General features: G+C 37.9%; 1 protein-coding gene across 4 annotated transcripts in view; it reads left to right on the top strand.

Moving 5' to 3' along the window:
* Nucleotides 1-18,792, top strand: part of prkcaa (protein kinase C, alpha, a) — a 148,089-nt gene that overhangs the window by 79,218 nt on the left and 50,079 nt on the right. For 2 of the 4 annotated variants that reach the window (XM_015048706.1, XM_015048705.1), the window contains exons 6-9: nucleotides 14,435-14,591; nucleotides 15,082-15,216; nucleotides 15,653-15,746; nucleotides 18,698-18,724. In XM_015048706.1, the coding sequence (XP_014904192.1) occupies nucleotides 14,435-14,591; nucleotides 15,082-15,216; nucleotides 15,653-15,746; nucleotides 18,698-18,724 (413 nt within the window). The remainder of the gene's footprint in view (nucleotides 1-14,434; nucleotides 14,592-15,081; nucleotides 15,217-15,652; nucleotides 15,747-18,697; nucleotides 18,725-18,792) is intronic. The other 2 variants (XM_015048708.1, XM_015048707.1) reach the window with 1 other exon arrangement.

The following is an 18,792-nucleotide window of genomic DNA, read 5'->3' as shown; positions in this document are numbered from 1 at the left end:
CTAAAAGCAAACTGAGTGCTTGAAATATTTATTTCTGTGAAACACCCTCCAGTCTGAGGTGTATTGCAAACTTGTGACCTTTAACTCTTAAAAAAAGCTTAAATCTTCTGATTTAAATTACTTTCATAAAAGTTATAATGAAACCCTCCTCTCAGTGATCTTTACCTGTGTATTTTAGGATTGTAGGTAATATCTCACCATGTGGGTTAGAATCAGGTTTGAAACAAAGAAAAAAAAATATATATAGAGCTGACATTTTAAGCCATCTTCAGCATCATATTGTTATTGAATATCATGGTTAGCATGGCTAGCAGTGAATAAATGGACAACTAACATACATTTTCTTCAAAATACAGATTCCTTTTGGGTACCTTCCTTCCTTCTTTCCTTCCTTTTCTGCTTCCTCTTTCATTTTTAAACACTTTAAACAGAAAATGACTAAGTTTGGGTCTTGGTCCTAGTGTGTTCACTGATCGGCTGGATCACATTTTTAGTTTCCAACCGGACAAGGTCAGTCAGGTTGACTGAAATGATGATTAAAAGGTAAAATGATGATTTTGATGATCCAAATGATGATTTTGATGATCCACTTTAACAAAAATGTAAATATGTCGTATTTATGTTGAGAAACTCATTAGATGTTGCCCATTCTAAAGTTCATCTTGACTGTCAATATTGCAGCATTTTAAATTATAAAGTGCCGTTTTTATTTCTTTTGAGTACTGATCTGATACATACCTAATGTGTCTGACATTAACAAAGTTTTTCTTGAGTGCAGACAAACTTACATACCGAACTAACCCGCCCCCAGCAGATTCCTTGGTGCATCTCTTAGCTTCTGCTTTATAGTAATTTACTCCAAACCCAGAATCGGTTCTCTTTTCTCATAAACTGCTTTGCAGTCAAAAGGCATTTGACGGCTACTCTCTGTGAGCAAATCTGTGGCTGTCACTGTCATTCCAGCCACTGACGCCTGCGGTTTTTAACAAAACACCTACAGAGCTTATTAAAAGATTTAATGAGGCTATTATTAATGGACTCAAATGATTATATAAAATTCTGGAGTGTCTTTTCAAATTTTGCTGCTGTTGTGTGTTAAGCTACATTCATATCCTCTTCATGTTTGACTCCAGTAAAGACTTTAGGAACTATTTTTACGTTATATAATCGCATCTCGCATTAATCGCCGCATGTGAAATACAGAAATTAAAAACAAGAATCGGAGCGGGAGAAATATGACTCGCCAACCCATTCGTTAAGTTGTGCATTTTTATTTCCTATTTTCCTCCCTGACAAGCAAAACCTTCACAGGAAGTGGAAGGTTTGATGCCCGATTTTCCTGGAAGAAGCCATTTTGCTGTTTGGTTTAAGGGGCGGCTGTAGATCAGCCAGCTGTAATGATGGAGCATTAGCACATTTGCTTGAACAATAGGGCCGGCATGGAGCTGACAGCGAGCTCCCATTATCATTCAATTAACTGGCAGACAGGGGTCAGTGCACTGCAGGGCCCTGGCACTGAACCTCACCGACTGATCGAATTATCAGCAGAGGCGACAGGGAGAACGGAGTATGATCATGGCTTACAGTAAATGTTAGGAAACAACTAACTGAGAGAGGTGGTGGGGGGGGGGGAACGACATTTGGTTTCTCACTGTGTATCTGTTTGCTGTGCAAGTGGTTGGTTTATTCTGCACAGTTCTTCAAATGCAACTTACCTTGGCTGACATTTCAATGAATGAATGAGGCATTCATGTGCAACTGAATGTTTCTGGAAACTCCAGTCATGGATTACTGAAGAGCCAATCGTGTTTAAGGTAGAGATGCAACAATCCGATATTAATATCTGTATCGGTCCAGATATATAAAAAAAAATCTAGATTGAGTATTGCTGTTGATCTGTTCAGTCTACGTCAATCTTATTTATTTTACATTATATTTAGAGTTTTTGAACCATTTTAAATTTGAAGCAGTTTATGTAAAAAATAAACTGCTGCAGTTTATTTTTTACATGTTTGAGGTAGTCAGCTTATTGTTTTTGCAAGTTTCTTTACTATTTATTTCACGTTGGCTGTTAAATTCTAATTTTACTGACAGAACAAATTAAAGTCGTTTTTACATCTTTGCCCAAGCTTGTGAAGCTGTCGGTGTATTTAGGTGTGCTGTGCTGCTCCAGCGTTAGCAAATAAATTGTAATTCAGTACTTTATGTCTGTGAACATTTAAAGTCAATTCAGCTGCTTTTTTTTTTTTTTTTAATTGGCCGATACTAAACCTCAGATATCTGTATCCATATCGCAAGAAAAAAAAAAATAAAAAAAAAAAAAAAGTGGATTGGCGCATTCCTATTTTAAGTTCCTAAATTTTGAGGAAAATTGAGACTATTGTAAATTACTCTTTGTCCAGTTTTTAATGTGACATAAAACCTGCATTATTCCACCAAATAAGAAATCTATTAAAATGTGCAAATAGAAAAATACAAAGGATATAATTATCTGGTTTGGTTAAGTTCAAGCTCTTTTATGTGATACTTTGCTGAAACATCTTGAGTTCATTTCAGCATTCAGTTCTACTTAGTTCGCTTTTGTCTTTTTTAAAATACAGACAGCGACTAAAAACAATAAGTGTTTACACCTGGCAGTAAAATGCTAAAAATAAACACGATTGTTGACAGCTCTGTAGATGTTTGACGTTGCATCACACATGCAAACATCCTATCAGATCATGTTGAACCTGTCTTGCCGCCTGCTGTTCTTGGACGCATATTTGACTTCCAAAGCCAGATAACGTGCAGATGCCTCTTGGCAAAAGTGTCCTGAAACCATTTCGACCCAGAGGTGGCTCGCTTGACCTTACTTACAAAGCACCAGGTCATTGTCCAGTCACTCACTCACACACACACACAGGATCCCCCAGAAATACATTTTCCAGAGGGACTTTTTGTTGTTGGTGTTTGTTCCCCGAAGGGTCACAGCTGCTTTGACACTCGGCAGGAATCCTCATGATGTTGTGCAGGTGCAAATTTAGCAGGAGTTCTGGTTAGCCATAAGAATCCAAATAGAGGTTTTTAGAGTTTTGTGCTTATTTAGCAGTGTTCTGCCTGAACTGATTTGAGCGAAATGCAGTTTTTGTTGACAAATTCCACTTCCCTCCTTTAAACATTGACATTCGTTTGGTTTATAGAGCCAGTCGCTAATATGATCCTTCTGGGTTTCTTGGCTCTTCTCTCTGAACAACATTCTTCTTCTTGTTTTTTTTGCTTTTTTTTGTTGGTTTTTTTGCTCTGTACTTTAAACAGTAATCTGCACAACCACTGATGAAACCAGATTTTTACACACATTGCATAAAAAGACACAACTTCTTTTTTTTTTTAAGCAGATTCAGGTTTTCGTGTTTTAGGTCAGTTCGGTTAATAACCAACACTGGATAATGAGCACGGTGGGTTTTTAAGAGAATTTTTAAAACTTTCATCAAGTTGGTGTAGATGTAATGCAGTATTTGGTAGAACTGCTTTTTAAACTGACACATTGTTCTCATCGTCCCACAAGTTTCTCAAAATAGTTTCCTTGAATTTTGAATCTTCTCTTCTTTTGACTGAACTAACCTGCTCAGGTTCTGATGTCGCCTTGCTTTCTAGCTCAATCAAAATTCCCAGTTTGATTGAGATCAGGACTTTTAGTGATTTGACAGTCAAAACATTGATGTTGTTGCCCTTAGGTGCTTTTCGCGACTAGCTTGGTGGTGAGTTCAGGCTCATGGTCCAAATGGAAAAGACCCGTTTGTGCTCAAATATGAACTTAATGGCTATTAAGAGTAAATGCTTCCATATTTTAACATAATGCTCTCTGCTTGTATCACAATCTGTTTTGTGAGGTCCACTTGCCCCTTCTGCAGCGAAACACCCACATAGCATCAACTCAGTGTGGGTGTTTGACAGTTCGGATGGCCTCAGGCTTACCTCTTTTTACTTCAAATGTAGCATTGTAGTGGTGTTTATGGATAGCCTGAAACTTCAATTTAAACTTAATCAAAATACGGGAAAATATTTTTCCTGTAAGTCCATTTGAAAACTCCAGTTTGGCTTTTTCATTGTGAAATTGAAATAATAGCTTCTGCCTTAGTAAGTGGCCATTTAGTCCAAAGGGTACAAAACTTGGCCCCCATGATAAACTAGCTTCATTACCGGCTTGTGCTGGCATCTTCACAAGGCTTTTAGTGCTTGGTTCATGGCTCTTATGAGCATTTCTTACAAAACCCAAAGGCAGCAGGCATCAAACTGGTGAACTTGTCGGTAAGAAACGTAGTGCAGTCTTGCACTGAGCTTGTAAAATAGTCTTCATGTTTCCCAGATGGAGTCAGGAGCTTCCAGCTGCTCATTGATAATCAGGAATAAAAAAATTTCTCAAAACTTCACTGATAGATAAGTATACCTCCTTTATCTGTAGCCTTAAACATCTTGCCACCCCACCCACTGTCTGTTCTCGTTCCACCCTGGACAACCGCCCATGTAGCGAATATCAAAAATCACCAATCTGTTGGTAATTTGGCCGTTTTCTTTCCTTTCTTTGTTTAAAGGCGTAGCATTCTGACAAACAAATCTCATAAATCTTCCATTACTCCGGCATTCACCAAATAGAAATTGTTTGTATACCTTTACATAATGACTTGAAACATGACAGGTTTTAGTCTAAGCAAAACTGAGATAATAAGGAAAGCTTCTTGTACAGTGAATGTACAGTACATGTCTGATTTAAGCTGTGTGTCTTTAACCTTATGCACATTTTTCAAGCACAGACCACTGTGTATTCTCCATTTCCAAAACTTCCATGCTTCTTTCACACCTGCGTGTGTGTGTGTGACCACAGAAGTGTGACGGCACGTGTGCGTTGGTTAGGCGGCAGGAGGGGAAACCACTATTATCACCTGCGTCGTGTTTGCTTTGTGCAAAACCGGCTGATTACTGAGGATCTGCAGCGAGTCGTATTCCTGATGTGAGCTCATGCATGCTGTCCCGTTCGTGTTCATTGGTCTTGTGTTTTTGTGGGTAGGTGTTTGTGTGTAGAACTGCTGTCCCAGCCTGCAGCCCACTCAGGCCAGATTGCATTTCAGATTTCATTAGCTGCTGTGGACGTCTTGCAGACAGGCCTGCCAACAGAATTGTGTTACATGAAGATGCAGAGTGGCAAGAAAGTGTAGCGGATGACATGGAGAGAGGAAACTTTACATCATGGACCGTTTTTGCAACACAAGTGTAATCCGTTTGTTAGGGGTGTACCTGCCAAACAGGGAGTTTGTACACCATTAGAAAGTCTCAAATTCATGTATCTGACAGTAAAGCCTTAAAATTTCTTAAATGCGGTTCAAAAATTCAAGCCGGCCTTACATACGTTAAACACAGGTCTTAAATTTTGTTGTGGCAGAACCATAAAAATTGTTTTTCTCAAGACTTTTCTGTCATTCTAAAGTTTGAGTCACCTGCACTCATCTTTATTCATTCTGTGACTCATGGCGGTCGAGGCTAACGCTAATTAGCTACACCTTTAGTAGCTAGCTAGCTTTTTTACATCCATCATCACTAAGTGCAGATTTATGGCCAGTTGATCATCTTTGAGCCTGTGTCTTAAATTGAATCCATAATGGTCTTAGAAAGGTTTTTAATTTGAGTTGGTGAAACCTTAAGAATCTCTGATATAGTTGTCAAAAATCATGGGGTTAAAAATACTCATAATGGAAAATAAATAATGACAGAACATTTTAGTGGGTGTTTACTAAACAACAGCATAAAAGTGACAGTGTCTTGCAAAAAGTCTTCAAACTGCTTTAACTTTTCACTTGTTGTCACACCACAAACCTCACTGTAACTCATGGCGATTTTAGGATTGCATAATTTATTTTTTTATCCCAAAAATCTGAGACGTATTTCTATTTACTCCTATACTCTAATACCCCCAAAGAAAATAACAAAATCCCTAGGTTTTAGTAGCACAAAACAGGAAAACATTTCACTTAAAACCAAATCCCTTTTTATTAAATTAAAAAATAAACAGGGCAGTGGAACCAAAAAAAAAAAAAAAAAAAACTCTTTCAAATACCAATGGAAATTTAATTTGGCTTCAAATAGCAGTTTGCATCCTGTTTGACTGACCTGAAATTGGTTCAAATGAGAGTTAATAGAAAAATAAACCCTGAAAATAGTTTCCTTTTGATCAAGGTGGTTAACAGCTAATGTTATTTTATGTACAAAGTTGTATTTCTGAAATTAATTTTATTGAAACAAACTCGGAAGCAAGTACAAGCATTTACTGCAAAAACCATTCCTCCCGTTTTTAATTATTAACATAATTATTTTTGTTCGAGTTTCCCCAGAATCCGTATTTTTGTGTGAACATTTTTCCTGACTTGATGGCAGATATGAAATGTGGGGCCTTTTGACACCGTGAAACAAAACGAAGAGGACGTGAAACCAGAAAACACACATTCAGTGACCGTCTCCAAGTCATCAGCTGGCCAGAGCCAAAATGTCTAGCAGGAAGTGACACGGATGCCAGGGGAAGCAGCTGGTCCTTAAAACCCCGTATATGAACTCCAGGCCAGACAATCAGACTTTTTGGCTGCAGACACTCAAATAGCTAAATTAAATAATGACTCACCCAGAAAATAAAAAAAAAGAGAGAGAGAGAAATTAGTCTACAGAATCCAAAAAAAGCATAAGTTGTAAGAGTCTGTTATTGTTTAGGGTGGAGAGAAATGGAGTTAGGGAGGAAATCGGCAAAACAAAATGATTTTTTTTTTTTTTGCTACAGGATAGACATGACTAAGCTTGTTTCCCGCTGTTTATATTGTATTGCTACACTGATCTCTCCTCTGTTTGGTGGAGCTGAGAGAGCCACCCTCGTATTTGTTTCAGCAACACTGTTGTTCATTTATTCGCAGCCAATATCCCAGGGAGGGATATTCACTTGGAAGAGAGCATTTTTCCCCCCCCTTAGTTTCTCATTTATTCTCTACACTGGGGGAATATATGAGGACAGAAACCTCCGGGAGGCGCTTGCTACTTTTGGGTTTTGTGAGAGAAACTGGTAATAAATACATAAATATATTTTGCTCCCTTGTTGATTTGCACAGTTTTGCAGGGGGGAAAAGAAAACCCTGAATTTATAAGCCACCTTATTTTAAATAATTTATCTAATCCAGTGTATGGAGTTGGATTAAGGACCCAGATGTTACAGTTGAAGTCTGGAAGCAGCTTTTTTCCATTTGTGTGAGAGAGCAGTAGGCATTACACAGCTCCGCATCGCACTGCAAAAACACAAAATCTTATTTTTGATGCGATGTTTTTAGTGTAAATATCTTAGCACACTTGAAATAGGACAAAACTAACTTGCAAATAACTTTTCAACAAGAAATAGCAGCTTGTTTTAAGTAAATAACTCCTTAATATTGATGAACAAAGAGCTCGTTCCACCGGCAGATTATTTCACTTGTAACATGGGAAAAATGTCCTGTTATAAGTGAAATAATCTGCCAATGGAACTAGCTCTTCGTTCATCAATGTTAAGGAATTATTTACTTAAAATAAGGTCTTACTTCATGCTGATATGTTGGTTTTGTCTTTTTTCAAGTGTACTAGACCAGAAAATACATGGTTAGCATGTTAAGTAGTGCGTGTAGATCTTTATGGAAGATTTTGAGATTTCTTAATCCATTGTGTCCCATGATGGACAGAGTTACATTTCCTTGAGCAACGTTTTGGGAAAAAGATACTCTTAGGAGTATTTTTACTACATTGTAGTTTTTACTTTTACCCGAGTAATTTTATTATAAAGTATCGCTACTCTTACTTGAGTAAAATTTAGTTTTTGTTGACGTTTCATAAGATTTACATGTAAAGAAATTGATTTGGAAAAAAGTTTTTATTTTGCCTGATTTTGTTATTTTGTAGTTATTTTCTTCATATAAAATATTTTAATTTTGTTCTCTAAAACACTTACATTTTATATTTTGATTGACGCGTTGATGTGTTACTCAGTTTTTGAGTATCCTAGTTTTCAGTCAAACAATAAGTCTTTTTTTAAATATTCAGATAAACTTATTTCTTTTTGTAAAGAAAACAACTTCTGCCTCAGACTCTAGGAAATACAATATCTAGTGTACATCAGTCCTTACAATCAAATTGGTAAATCAACTATAATGCTGCAACCCTAATAAAATAAAAACTGAGATTTAGGTGTCGAGTTACCGTCTCTGTCCAAATATAATTTTTTTCAGATTGCATCAAAGCTCCTCGCTGGCATTTCAGCAGAGCCTGCCACTTTCCAAAATGATGATCGCCGTCCAGCGTCCTGCATGCCTGCGCTAACTCGGCAGCCCGGCTTTGCAGTAATTTCCATTTCTTTGTAGTGTCTGATTCAATTTGCACAGAATCCAACAGTCTCTTTGGCCAAGAGAAAAATTCACTTAAAAATTCCAGTTATTAGATTTTTCTCCAATGAGTCAGTTACAATGACGCAGCTGATGGCACTCGAGATGGAACTGGAGCCAGAATCTTTCCAGCTCATAACTTTTTAGCTCCTGCATTTAGCGCGCGTTTGGCTGCGCGACCGGGAGGTTTCAGCGAGTCGGTGATGGGTTGCCGAGAAGATATTTTTAGCAGCACACGAGCAGTAGAAATGAGTCCAGTTATTATTTACTGCATGCTTTCTTATACATTGTTACTCATCTACTTGTAGTCAGATGAAGGAAGGACGGTAGCTTCTTTTTCAATCCAAGTTGATGTATTTTATAGAGAAATGAGAGCTGGATTTTGTTGGCAGTTTTTTTTTCTCTGTGTGACAAAAATTTTTACATGTCTGGAAGAAGAAGTAGAGTTACTAAACAGAACCATGCCTGGCTAAAATCTCCCAAAGCCTTCTGGTAGGACGTGTTGTGGTTGGTCACAATGCCAAACTGTATTTTTGACACAAAAACGACACCAAACACTGAACTCACAGGGAAACACGGCGGTGGCGTCACCATGATGTGGGGTAAATCTGTTTAGGTAGAAATTCAGTTTTTTTTGTTTTGTTTTTTTTTTTAGATGAAAATACGAAGTTATAAATATTAGTTAATTTTTGTTCTAACACCTCCAAGTTTCTTCTACTTAGCAAAAGATGAGAACAGATGAAATTCTTCAGTGTCACTCTGACTCGATGGCTTCATTCAACAAAGCGTTGTGGACGTTTCTCAAATTCTGATAGATTTGGAAAATATTTGTCTCTTAACAGACCCGATGTTGAAATTGAATCAAAATCTGTTTTCAGAAGCTAATAGTACAAAGACCTGCATGTTTATGAGTCCCAGCATCGTTTAAAAGCCAAAATGAATCAGTTAATCAATTAGTAACATGATGGATAGAAATAAGCTCAATGATTTATAATTAGGTGATTGATGTGTTTTAAATGTTATTTACAAAGACAATAATTCATTTCATTTATGGTTCTGGTTGTGTGTGGTTTTTATTTACACTGTATTTTTTTATTTTAATCTTCCTCTTCCAGTGTTAAATGTTCTTTAAAAATTAAAGTTTATTGGTCTTTGAGAGGGTAAACTTGCATTATTATGCGATTATCATTTTATAACTTGAAAATGGCCTCAAAACAACAATATTATCATTTATGGCAATAATTTTTGTGACAATTTCACATCCAACAAAGTTTATCGTGATAAGCCAACTTGTTTGTTTTTCTCACAGCAGATTGTTTTCGTTTTTTCATTTGAACTTTACATGATAAATATCACTTTATATATCGAAGATAGCTTGAAGTTACTTATTACAATCTTTAGAAACCTGGTATTTTTCCACTTTTAAATTCTATTGTTTGCTGACATTTTACGAGGCAGCGTCGTCCGAGAGCAAGACTTTTTTTTTTGTCTCTGCATAAGTGTTTCCACTGCGTAAATAAAGCCTTTTTACAAGAATACGTCGGTCCGCAGGGACGTTTTTATTATCGGAGCATGCTAGACCTTTCCCAAAAGCTTCAGAGATTCATTTTCACGCGTTTTAACTTTAAGACTAAGTGTCGAAACATTTTCATTTGAGAAATGATCCGTGGAGCGCAGTGGGACACGGTGGGCCAAACGTTGCATCCCCCCCTCTGTCACACTAACAGATAAATACACACACAGGCGACGTTCCTGTTCACAGCGTCCCCACGGAGTTCAGGGGAACAGCTGAACTTTGTTGCTGAGGGATTTCTGCTGCCAGACTCCCAGAAGTCGTGTTGTTGGTATTCCCACTGTGTTTTCCTGCCTCAGCTCCCTCCTCTCAGCTTTTGCCCTCTGCCTTCAACACATGAACCCACCTTTCATCTCTCCAGTGCTTTCCGGTCCTTCTATTTGTCTATTTCTTTTTGCTTTGTGTCTCATAACAGCAGCTGACGCGTATTTTGATTTTTTATAACACTTTTTCCAGTGTGAACTTGAGCAGCTCGTTCTTTTCAACGGGAACGACGTCTTGTCAAAGGATGAAATAGTAGTGAAATTATAGATCTCAGAGAGCAGATTGGATTTCTTACGCAGTGTCAGCAGTTATGACAAGTCTAAAAGCTTTTTTCTTTTTTTGACTAATTGGTTAAAGAGGGTCAGCGTCTTGAAAACAGCACAAATGCTCATTTTCCCCTGTGAAGCACAATGGGTTGAAAAGAGTGTTTCTTCCATCCTCACATTGTTACACAAATGCACTTTGTTTGATTTCTCCCGGAAAGTCAATGCTCTGTGCCCTCTGAGCTGAATTAGATAGTCTGGGATGCCCCCTACTGGTGACAAATGGAAACACAACAACCACCAATTGTGTTTCCTGTGAGCAAGTAAAGCCCCAGATGTTGCAAGACAGTTAAAATATGGCAGATAATTTATATATTCAGTCTGTAGAGCCATCAAAAAATTTCAATATCACTTCATTGTCTTTCACACAACAAAAAATTATTTCAATGCAATTTCTCATGTGGTTTCCTTTATATTGATTACTGTGTTTGTTTGTTTTTGTTGTCTTTTTTTAGACACTATTTTGGCCCTTAAATCTGAACTGTGTCCACAGCCAAAATATGCTTGGTTTAATTTTTCTGTCTCAGTTCCTCATAACAGCCGTCTGAACAATGTCCTTTTTATTTCTAAATATCATACGGGGGCGGGGGCTTTTGCATATTTGTAGCTGGAATCTGAAGTATGCAAAAATGACTTATAATATTTTGGGATTAAGAGCTACTGAAGCTATCAATTTGCATGTGCAAAAAAAAAAAAATCATTCAAACCTGTTATGTGTAGAGCAGAAACAGGAGAAAAGTCCTGTTGGAAATCAAGAAATGAGTTCTTATCTAGCAGAAACTCATTCTTGCTCAGCAAATGCCAGTATGCAGTTTATGGCAGCTTAATTCACCTTCATCTCTGAAGATGAGAAAGTAAGTAAGTAAAAAAAAAACAACAACATAGAATTAAAAAGAAAACCCAAATCTGACGAGGATGTAGCCAAAACAGCAGCAGTGAATGGAAGCAGCTGAAAGTTTCACTTTTCTCCATGCAGGCAGGTTGGGTTTTACTCATGAGTTTTCAACGTGATGTCAAACAATTACCAGTTTGTCACTGTTGGTTTTGGCCCAAAAACTAAGTCTAACATAAAGTGACACATATTAGTTAAACTAAACCCTGTTTGGCTCAGACACTCAGAAAAAAAGAGAGTTGCTGTTAATATTCTGCTGTTCAGTATAATATTCAGTATTGTTGTCATCATCCATATATACCATGACCTCCAAAGGCTCTTCATTGTGTCTGAACCATGTGTTCTGATTTAATTTGAGAAAGTAGGCCAGTCGACTCAATGGCTTTTATTTATGATTATATTTTCAGTTTTGCTGCTTTTGGTTTACCAGTTCAAATGAAATAAAATGCAATTATCTGAGACGGAAGCCGCAAAACTCTTGATTTCCAGGAAATCGGCCGGTTCTTTTGTTTTTCTCTGAAGTGCCTCGTGATGGGAGGTCACTGCTCAGCCGCAGCGAAACCTCTCTAAACCGGCAGCCGTCTGCTTTCTGAAAAGTGCGGAGGAATCGCTCAATATCTTCCTCCACCTCGAGCTGCTCCTCTAAACCTCTTACATCTGCCGTGTAATCCAAACACGCTCTGCTGCAACGTTCTCCAGCGCTCCTCTAACATCTTGCTGTATTTGTTCAGCACTCAGATTCTCCACCGCAAGGTCCAGAGGACAAAAACAAACTGCAGAAGGCCACATATTCTTGTTCTTTTTCCAAAGAGCCATTTTATTCTATTACCACAACTGAACAGGCTGAAGTAAAGCAAAGAATAAAACACTTTTATAATATTTCCCCTGATTAGAAGCTTATCGAATTTGCTTTTCAGGTTTCTGATGGTTCTCAGTGGCATTGGTACTGATGTTTCTGCTTCTGTTTATTTGTCTTAATTCAAATATTAAATTATAGCACTCAGACTATTTTAAATGCTCCCTGTCTTTGACAGTCGTCACTGTTTAGGCCTCCATGCACTGCAAAAAATAATAAACTCAATATTTTTTATCTAGTTTACTGCAAATATTACACTTGAAATAAGATAAAACTTACAAGCAACTTTTCAGCAATGTATAGGTGCATGTGTTAAGTCTATAATTCCTTAACGTTCCAGTATGTAACCTATAAAGCAAATGTTTTTTTTTACATATTTGTTAAAACCGTCAATGTAATATGAGACAGTGTATGAAAAGATTAATCTCCTCTTACTGCTCGCTGAACTTCTGAAGAAATGCAACACCCACTACCAAAAACAACCAATCAGAGCCAGGAGGAGGGTCTTAGCGCTGTAAATCATGTTCATGTGCACTTTGCTAAATGTGCTAATGGCGGAGAAACGAGACACAGAAAAACTGTTTATCCTCTGTCATCGATGGCCATGCTAACTAGCCTTAGCATTCGCAGCAGGCTTTGGCGAGAAGCTGTAGCGTAGGGGGAACGGTGCACACACCGTCATGATTGACAGCGCTAAGACCCTCCTCCTGGCTCTGATTGGTTGTAACTGGAAGCACTTGGAGAAGACGGAGAAGCTGAATTTTTTTCACATATCTGTCTCGTACCATTTTGTCACAACATAGTAAGAGTTTCAACAAATATGTAAAAACATATTTTTTGTAAAAGCTACATATTACAGCTTTAATACTGATAACAGATTATTTCACTTATAACAATGAAAAAATGTCTCGTTATAAGTGAACTAGTACTTTTTGTGTTATTGACTCTGTTAGCTCCTATATCTATTTAAACAGTTACTTGTAAGTTTAGTTAGCTTGGTCTTATTTCAAGTGTGCTAAGATATTTGTACTAGAAACTAGACCAAAAATACTTGGTATGTAATGTAATACCAAGTATTATATGTATGTAAATACCAAGTATTATATGCATGTAACGTAATACCATTGGGTCCCTTTATGTCTCAGTAACAGGACATAAAGTCTCAGGGGTTCGCAGTTCAACCAAGCAGCCATGCATTCATGTTGCTTCTGCAGGGAATTTCAGTCCAGTGTGTGTCGATAAACACAGCGTGTGTGTGTGTGTGTGTGTGTGTGTGTGTTTCTGCGTGTATACGTACACCTGACTGCATGCAGATATATGTGTGTGCTGTAGTGTAATGCATGTCTGGCGGTGCTCCAAATCTCAGCGCTAATGGAGCGCTAATGTCCCCAGTGTGCCCTTGTTTACTTAATAACTACATATGGGAGGACAAGACGAGAGCCTTCGCCTACTTAAGCATGACACAGCTTGCATGTGTGACTCACTGTTCCCATAATGCCTCCCTGCATTCGGTCCCTTTATGTCTCAGAAGCAGGAATAATCCTCATAGGCTCCAGCTTGTCGATTGATCCAGAATCTATCGATTTCATTTTGCAGATGTTCACCTGTTGATTAAAATTCAGGTTGTTTTTTTGGGGGGGGTTTTATGTTTTCCTGACATGGCCAACCTGTGGTCTCTCACTAAACATTAAACAGGACGTCCGTGTGAGGAAGTGCAAATATAACGAGCCCTTCTTTTTATCAGCATGCTTACTTATGATGAACTCGCTCAGATTACAGCTTTCTGGTCAGAGGTTTACATACACCTAACACGAATGCTATGTTCATTCTACTTTGAAGGATTATTTTCTAGGATGGAATAATTATGTAAAATGTAACTTCAAAACTGCACAGAGTGCTGACTTTTGATCTCAGAAGATCGAAGTCAAAATTTATTCTTTTATTTTTTCTCTCTTTTTTCCCCCCCAGTGGTTGTCACAAAAAGAAAATACATCTGACAAAATATTAGTGGTGTTGTAAATTTTTATATTTGTGTATCCACTGTACGCCGTCTCGTCTTCGTTTTAGCAGCCAGGTTAAACGTTCTTCCTCATTCTTCGTCTCTTTCAGTTGTTGAAGGCAAAAACCTCATTCCCATGGATCCCAACGGCCTCTCCGATCCGTACGTCAAACTCAAGCTCATACCGGATCCTAAAAACGAGACCAAGCAGAAGACCAAAAGAATATACTCCAACCTCAACCCCAGATGGGACGAGACCATAGTTTTGTGAGCGCTGTTTATTTCCTGTCTTCTCTCTGTTCTGTCCTTCATGAAGCCACAAGACGCTGTCTGAAATTTCACTTGTCATTGCCTGAAGTAATCATGGAGTACAGAAGGAATTGGTCATCAAGAGGTTGTAGTTTGTACCCAGGGTTTCCCCTGGAGTATTATAAGCCTGGTGGGCCACCAGGCTTTTCTTGTGCCCCCACCAGGCTTAGCATTGCTTATTTTTTTAAGTTTTTTTTTTTAATGTTTGCATTTTTTAAGACTTTATAGTTTGTGTTCAGGTATTGATCTTCCAATAATGCATAATTATCATGTGGTATTTTCACATTTCCCGTCAACTATAAATATTTTTTAATTAAAAAACACGGCTGGCCGCTGGATGAATGTCTGCCGAGCGCCACAACCACCGGGCTGGGGGAAACTTTGGTACCCCATTTTTTTCCTTTTCTTTTTTGTTTTTACTTGATAATGATCATGATGTGCTTTTCAGCAAGCTGAAGCCTTCGGACAAAGATCGCAGGCTGTCTGTAGAAGTGTGGGACTGGGATCGGACCACCAGGAACGACTTCATGGGATCCCTTTCCTTTGGCGTGTCAGAGCTCATGAAGTCTCCTGCCTGCGGCTGGTAATGCTGATTATCGCTTCTCTAAACCGCAAACAGAAATAGTTGGAAACCTTTAGCCGTAAAACCTACACACCAAGTAAATACTCCAATATTTATTAGATAAAAAAAATAAAATTATGTTTGAAGAAAGTGACTTTTGCTCTACTTAGCCGTTTAATTGTTCTATACAGACATTATTTTAGTATTTGGTGCTTATTCCTGTTATGTAGCCTTAGCTTACTGTTTTGTGTTACAACCACAAATTTAGTTACATTTTATTGGGATTTTATCTCATATATTGTAGAATGTAAATGTATGATCAATTTATCTGCTTTATTATTTACCTATTTACTCAATTTAAGATCATTGGAGGAATAGCTGCTTATTTTTTTTTTCAATCTTCCGATTCTCTCCTTTGTGTTTCCTTCCTCTTTGTTCTTCCTCTGTGTGTCTTTAGGTTCAAGTTATTGTGTCAGGAGGAGGGGGAGTACTACAACGTCCCCATCTCTGTGGAGGATGATGGAAACGACGAATTGAGGAAGAAATTTGAGGTGAGGATCGCTTTAAAACGATCACCCCTCAGTTTTCCTATTAGTTTTTTATGTCACTTAGTGTGTTGATCTTTTTCCAGCTGACGTCTTTGTCCCACTGCACTGAACCGCATTGAAAACCTCCTGGTTCTTCCACTAAATGTTGATTTTGAACTCTTCCTGAGTTAAAACTTTAGTATTGTTGTTGCTAAATGAATTGTTTTCTTTGCATCTTTTTCATTATTTTGACCATTTCTCATTTTCTGCAAGTAAATACAAAATTTTTGCTTGGAATTTCAGAAACATGTTGTCAGTAGTTCACAGAATAAAGAGTAATGTTAATTTTACTTAAACATATACCTATAAAAAGTAAAATCAGAGAACTGATCATTTCAAGTGGTCTCTTAATATTTTTTTTCCAGAGCTGTATGTAGTTGTATGAAGATTTAACTAAAAGCTGCAGGTCTGGAGATATTCTGGTTAAAACATGTTTGTTCTTCATTCAGTGAAGTTACTCTCAGAAACTTCGCTCAGGTAAAAGTAGTGATACTTCATAGTAAAATTACTCAAGTAAAAATAAAAAATACTCATAAAAGTACAGGTTTTTTTTTTTTGGTTTTTTTTTTCCAAAAAGTGACTCAAGTAAACATTGCTGTAACTTTGATGGAAGAGTTAGAACTGGACTGCATGAACAGGCTTTTAAACTGTCTTCTCCTGCCACCTGGATTAATATCCAGAGGGATTTAATTTGGTCACCTCCCGTAACTTTGGGGCGATTCAAGTCGGCTTTAAAGGACAGAGACGTCGGCTCACGTGTCTCTTGTAACCTCTCCAATGTCTGCAGAGTATTTCTCATGAAATGTGAAACGGTTCTTTATGTGTTTGGGTGTTCCGTCTTGTCGTGTGTTTTATGCTGCTGCTTTCTCGGCCACGTCTCTCTTGGAAAAGATGTTTTTATCTCAATGTGTTGTTCCTGGTTAAATAAAGGACACACACACACACACACACACACACACACACACACACACACACACACACGGTTGGTCCAGCTGTCCTGAGCTCAGTATCATGTCCAGGACGGTTATCAGATTGTCACCGAGCGCCACAGCTGTTGGCTTAATCACCATGTGGCAGCTGCAGCTGTGGATGTTCTTATTGTCTCTTTTACACTCTTGTGTCCACAGCGGTCATATTTGCTGCAAAAATTAACTGTTTATTTCATGTCAGCACATCCACCTTTTAGTATGCTTCTTCAGTGAAGACACCCAGTTGCCACATGAATTAGATCATATTTTACTGCTAGGAAATCACGTCTCAGAGACAGTAGCTGCGTTTCCATCACTAATGCTGATAGTCTGCTGATGTCAAGAAAAAACGCACTTTCACAGTCGCGGTGTTTCCATTAATTTAGAAACGCAATTAATATCACATGTGAATAAGTTTATTCACATGATAAGTCACCAAAAAACACAGCGCCGTCATCCTCCTACCACTTCCTGTCGTCTCCTTTGTCCTTATTCCTCCAGAAGTAACTTCCTGTCATGCGACTCGTGTGACGTGAAAACAGAGTGTTCCCATTGCAGTTTCGCAAAATACACTAATTGTCGATACAGCCGAAAAAACTACCTCAACCTGGAGCAACATCTTTCCGTCGAAAACCTTGACTGGTTTCCGTTGAGCAAATTTATTTTCGTAATTCCAATTTGGGCGATTTTATGATCAATGGAAACGCAGCTAGTGACTGCAAAGGAGTTGATGAAAGTTAAATAATGATACATTTGTCAGTTTGCTCACTTGGGTTGTTTCAGTGCAAGAATGCAGCATCTAAAATCCCAATTGAATCCTCGTCCATCCAGTTTGAAGTATAATTGCTGGTGGTAATATTTTCTAAAACAATGCGAGCCGAACCCTTTGCAGATGTTTCATTAGATGTTGAAGAAATACTATTTACAGGTTTCTGCATTACTTTACATGTCTTTCCCATAACTCCTCTCTTTTCTGTTTGAAAGGCCCAGATTCTTCTGTTGACATTGTTATATCACCCTCTAAAAAGTTTGAGTCTGATTTAATAAGTCAAAATGTCATAGTGCAAATCAATTGGTAAATCTTTACTTCCATAGTTGCATCTCTGCTGACATTTCTCTCACGTCACATTTTTAAGCAGTTCTCAGAGGAACTTCTGCTGCTAAGTATATATTTTAATTCAGCTATTCTTACCTGAAAAATGGTTTTATGAGAGTTGGCAGCGAGTTAGAAGTAGCATTTTATGACAAGAATATAATAGTAATAGTGAGGAGGTTTGGACACCACAGACTTTAAAGTGGCATGTTGTTAAACGATACGTTTTTTTTTTTTTGTGAATTGTTTCATTGTCAGAGTTTAACTGTTTGTTTCATTTGTACTACTGATTATGTGTTGGTAGATTTAATAAAGCAGGAGGTAGTTTTACAAGTCGTTCACTAACTTTTATCTAATCCATGCTAGATGCGATCATGCTACATTCTGATACTTGCAAAAGGTTATTATATATAAACATTAAATATGTCCACATATCCTCATGTTGAGACACACTTTGTGTATTTCACTAGGATAATTTGAGATGAACTAACATTTTTGCTCTGCTTTGTTGTACAATTTTCACATAAAAAAAGAAGAAAAAAAAAAAACAATCTTAAATGTATTGGTATTCACCTCCCCGTCCCCCAAAGTCAATATTCTGCAGAAGCTCCTTTCACTGCTTGTATTGATGAGTTATTGAACTCTTCGTGTCGTGGGGAACTTCTCTGTCCTCCAGCTTCTCTCTCCTCCTCATAAACCCCTCTGTGGTTTCTCCGTTTTCCCCCCTCTTAGCTTCCTGCTCCCCCCCTGTGTCCACGGTGAGACCTGCAGAATACTGTACATCCTGTGTCACGTGTTCATGTTTAATGCAAGAGTTTCTCTCTTCCTTTCTTCACGTCTTGCCCTCCTCTCAGGACTGCCAAAATAACTGTAATCTGAAGGTAGCCCTCTCCCCTCTCCTCTCCAGCCCTCCCTCCACCTTTTATCTGCTCATATGGCCCTTTTTTTT

The sequence above is a fragment of the Poecilia latipinna genome, unplaced genomic scaffold (genome assembly GCF_001443285.1).
Source record: "Poecilia latipinna isolate Pla-1442-1.1 unplaced genomic scaffold, P_latipinna-1.0 Scaffold900, whole genome shotgun sequence".
Classification (NCBI taxonomy): domain Eukaryota; kingdom Metazoa; phylum Chordata; class Actinopteri; order Cyprinodontiformes; family Poeciliidae; genus Poecilia; species Poecilia latipinna.
The sequence above is the reverse complement of the archived record's forward strand: the minus strand, read 5'-3'. Positions and strand labels throughout refer to the sequence as shown.